At 44.6% G+C, this 4,950-nt stretch overlaps 2 protein-coding genes across 2 annotated transcripts; both read left to right on the top strand.

Moving 5' to 3' along the window:
* Positions 1-240: 240 nt before the first annotated feature.
* Positions 241-2,040, top strand: LOC137374999 (dynein heavy chain-like). The gene has a single exon (XM_068041625.1). The coding sequence runs from the start codon at positions 241-243 to the stop codon at positions 2,038-2,040; it is 1,800 nt and encodes a 599-aa protein (XP_067897726.1).
* Positions 2,037-3,350, top strand: LOC137374998 (dynein heavy chain-like). Its single transcript, XM_068041622.1, has one exon. It carries the CDS (start codon positions 2,037-2,039, stop codon positions 3,348-3,350), a length of 1,314 nt encoding a protein of 437 aa, XP_067897723.1.
* Positions 3,351-4,950: the final 1,600 nt, after the last annotated feature.

Here is a 4,950-nt window from a genome sequence, read left to right as displayed (position 1 = left end):
AATAAATTCTAATTGTATCCAATTAAATAATAAGAAATGGATAAGATAATTTCACTATGCCTTTTGCAGTGAATGCAGCTTATGCATAATATTCACAGTGAATCTTTTTCTATTAGTTGCCTCCCATCCTGAAAGTATTGACTCCTCAGTACAGTTCAATGGGCTGCACTTCTCAGTGCAGTACAGTTCAATGGGCACTGACTCCTCTGTGCAAACCTGTTCAATGGGCATTGATTCTCAATGCACTACAGTTCAATGAGCACTGACTTTTTAGTGAAGTACAGTTCAATGGGCATTGACTCCTCAGTGCAGTACAGTTCAATGGGCATTGACTACTCAGTGCAGTACAGTTCAATGAGCATTGATTATTCAGTGAAGTACAGTTCAATGAGCATTGACTCCTCAGTGAAGTACAGTTCAATGAGCATTGACTACTCAGTGCACTACAGTTCAATGGGCATTGACTACTCAGTGAAGTACAGTTCAATGGGCATTGACTCCTCAGTGCAGTACAGTTCAATGGGCATTGACTCCTCAGTGAAGTACAGTTCAATGGGCATTGACTCCTCAGTGAAGTACAGTTCAATGGGCATTGACTCCTCAGTGAAGTACAGTTCAATGGGCATTGACTCCTCAGTGAAGTACAGTTCAATGGGCATTGACTACTCAGTGCACTACAGTTCAATGGGCATTGACTACTCAGTGAAGTACAGTTCAATGGGCATTGACTCCTCAGTGCAGTACAGTTCAATGGGCATTGACTCCTCAGTGAAGTACAGTTCAATGGGCATTGACTCCTCAGTGCAGTACAGTTCAATGGGCATTGACTCCTCAGTGAAGTACAGTTCAATGGGCATTGACTCCTCAGTGAAGTACAGTTCAATGAGCATTGACTACTCAGTGAAGTATAGTTCAATGAGCATTGACTCCTCAGTGAAGTACAGTTCAATGAGCATTGACTACTCAGTGAAGTATAGTTCAATGGGCATTGACTCCTCAGTGAAGTACAGTTCAATGAGCATTGACTACTCAGTGAAGTATAGTTCAATGAGCATTGACTACTCAGTGAAGTATAGTTCAATGGGCATTGACTCCTCAGTGAAGTACAGTTCAATGGGCATTGACTCCTCAGTGAAGTACAGTTCAATGAGCATTGACTACTCAGTGAAGTATAGTTCAATGGGCATTGACTCCTCAGTGAAGTACAGTTCAATGAGCATTGACTACTCAGTGAAGTATAGTTCAATGGGCATTGACTCCTCAGTGAAGTACAGTTCAATGAGCATTGACTATTCAGTGAAGTATAGTTCAATGAGCATTGACTACTCAGTGAAGTATAGTTCAATGAGCATTGACTACTCAGTGCACTACAGTTCAATGGGCATTGACTACTCAGTGAAGTACAGTTCAATGGGCATTGACTCCTCAGTGCAGTACAGTTCAATGGGCATTGACTCCTCAGTGCAGTACAGTTCAATGAGCATTGACTACTCAGTGCACTACAGTTCAATGGGCATTGACTCCTCAGTGCAGTACAGTTCAATGGGCATTGACTACTCAGTGAAGTACAGTTCAATGGGCATTGACTCCTCAGTGCACTACAGTTCAATGGGCATTGACTACTCAGTGAAGTACAGTTCAATGGGCATTGACTCCTCAGTGCAGTACAGTTCAATGAGCACTGACTACTCAGTGAAGTACAGTTCAATGAGCATTGACTACTCAGTGCACTACAGTTCAATGGGCATTGACTCCTCAGTGAAGTACAGTTCAATGAGCACTGACTACTCAGTGCACTACAGTTCAATGAGCATTGACTACTCAGTGCACTACAGTTCATTGGACATTGACTCCACAGTGCAATACAGTTCAATGAGCACTGACTTCTCAGTGCACTACAGTTTAATGAGCATTGACTCCTCAGTGCAATACAGTTCAATGAGCATTGACTACTCAGTGCACTACAGTTCAATGGGCATTGACTACTCAGTGCACTATAGTTCAATGGGCATGACTACTCAGTGCACTACAGTTCAATGAGCACTGACTTCTCAGTGCACTACAGTTCAATGGGCATTGACTCCTCAGTGAAGTACAGTTCAATGAGCATTGACTCCTCAGTACACTACAGTTCAATGGGCATTGACTACTCAGTGCACTACAGTTCAATGAGCACTGACTTCTCAGTGCACTACAGTTCAATGAGCATTGACTCCTCAGTACACTACAGTTTAATGGGCATTGACTACTCAGTGCTGTACAGTTCAATGGGCATTGACTCCTCAGTGCAATACAGTTCAATGGGCATTGACTACTTAGTGCACTACAGTTCAATGGGCATTGACTCCTCAGTGAAGTACAGTTCAATGAGCATTGACTCCTCAGTGCAATACAGTTCAATGGGCATTGACTACTTAGTGCAATACAGTTTAATGGGCATTGACTACTCAGTGCTGTACAGTTCAATGGGCATTGACTACTCAGTGCACTCCAGTTCAATGGGCATTGACTATTCAGTGCTGTACAGTTCAATGGGCATTGACTACTCAGTGAAGTACAGTTCAATGGGCATTGACTACTTAGTGCACTACAGTTCAATGGGCATTGACTCCTCAGTGCAATACAGTTCAATGGGCATTGACTCCTCAGTGCAGTACAGTTCAATGGGCATTGACTCCTCAGTGCAATACAGTTCAATGGGCATTGACTACTTAGTGCACTACAGTTCAATGGGCATTGACTCCTCAGTGCAATACAGTTCAATGAGCATTGACTCCTCAGTGCAATACAGTTCAATGGGCATTGACTACTTAGTGCACTACAGTTCAATGGGCATTGACTCCTCAGTGCAATACAGTTCAATGGGCATTGACTCCTCAGTGCAGTACAGTTCAATGGGCATTGACTGCTCAGTGCAGTACAGTTCAATGGGCATTGACTCCTCAGTGAAGTACAGTTCAATGAGCATTGACTACTCAGTGAAGTATATTTCAATGTGCATTGACTACTCAGTGCACTACAGTTCAATGGGCATTGACTACTCAGTGCAGTACAGTTCAATGGGCATTGACTCCTCAGTGAAGTACAGTTCAATGGGCATTGACTCCTCAGTGAAGTATAGTTCAATGAGCATTGACTACTCAGTGCACTACAATTCAATGGGCATTGACTCCTCAGTGCACTACAGTTCAATGGGCATTGACTCCTCAGTGAAGTACAGTTCAATGGGCATTGACTCCTCAGTGAAGTACAGTTCAATGGGCATTGACTCCTCAGTGAAGTACAGTTCAATGAGCATTGACTACTCAGTGCACTACAGTTCAATGAGCATTGACTACTCAGTGAACTAAAGTTCAATGGGCATTGACTACTCAGTGCACTACAGTTCAATGAGCATTGACTACTCAGTGCACTACAGTTCATTGGACATTGACTCCACAGTCCAATACAGTTCAATGAGCACTGACTTCTCAGTGCACTAAAGTTTAATGAGCATTGACTCCTCAGTGCAATACAGTTCAATGGCATTGACTACTCAGTGCACTACAGTTCAATGAGCACTGACTTCTCAGTGCACTACAGTTCAATGGGCATTGACTCCTCAGTGAAGTACAGTTCAATGAGCATTGACTCCTCAGTACACTACAGTTTAATGGGCATTGACTATTCAGTGCTGTACAGTTCAATGGGCATTGACTACTCAGTGAAGTACAGTTCAATGAGCATTGACTCCTCAGTACACTACAGTTTAATGGGCATTGACTACTCAGTGAAGTACAGTTCAATGAGCATTGACTCCTCAGTACACTACAGTTTAATGGGCATTGACTACTCAGTGCGAAGAGAAATGCAGACTGGTTTCAATCTCATAATGAAGAGCTGGAACCTGTCATAGCCGCTAAGCGCATTGCACTTTTGAACTACAAGAAAGCCCCCAGCGATTTAACATCCGCAGCACTTAAAGCAGCCAGAAGTACTGCACAAAGAACAGCTAGGCGTTGCGCAAACGACTACTGGCAACACCTATGCAGTCATATTCAGCTGGCCTCAGACACCGGAAACATCAGAGGAATGTATGATGGCATGAAGAGAGCTCTTGGGCCAACCATCAAGAAGATCACCCCCCTCAAATCTAAATCGGGGGACATAATCACTGACCAACGCAAACAGATGGACCGCTGGGTTGAGCACTACCTAGAACTGTACTCCAGGGAGAATGCTGTCACTGAGACTGCCCTCAATGCAGCCCAGCCTCTACCAGTCATGGATGAGCTGGACATACAGCCAACCAAATCGGAACTCAGTGATGCCATTGATTCCCTAGCCAGCGGAAAAGCCCCTGGGAAGGACAGCATTACCCCTGAAATAATCAAGAGTGCCAAGCCTGCTATACTCTCAGCACTACATGAACTGCTATGCCTGTGCTGGGACGAGGGAGCAGTACCCCAGGACATGCGCGATGCCAACATCATCACCCTCTATAAAAACAAAGGTGACCGCGGTGACTGCAACAACTACCGTGGAATCTCCCTGCTCAGCATAGTGGGGAAAGTCTTTGCTCGAGTCGCTCTGAACAGGCTCCAGAAGCTGGCCGAGCGCGTCTACCCTGAGGCACAGTGTGGCTTTCGTGCAGAGAGATCGACTATTGACATGCTGTTCTCCCTTCGTCAGATACAGGAGAAATGCCGTGAACAACAGATGCCCCTCTACATTGCTTTCATTGATCTCACCAAAGCCTTTGACCTCGTCAGCAGACGTGGTCTCTTCAGACTACTAGAAAAGATCGGATGTCCACCAAAGCTACTAAGTATCATCACCTCATTCCATGACAATATGAAAGGCACAATTCAACATGGTGGCTCCTCATCAGAGCCCTTTCCTATCCTGAGTGGTGTGAAACAGGGCTGTGTTCTCGCACCCACACTTTTTGGGATTTTCTTCTCCCTGCTG

Source organism: Heterodontus francisci, chromosome 11 (assembly GCF_036365525.1).
Source record: "Heterodontus francisci isolate sHetFra1 chromosome 11, sHetFra1.hap1, whole genome shotgun sequence".
Taxonomy (NCBI): Eukaryota; Metazoa; Chordata; class Chondrichthyes; order Heterodontiformes; family Heterodontidae; genus Heterodontus; species Heterodontus francisci.
This window is presented reverse-complemented; position numbering and strand designations above follow the sequence as displayed.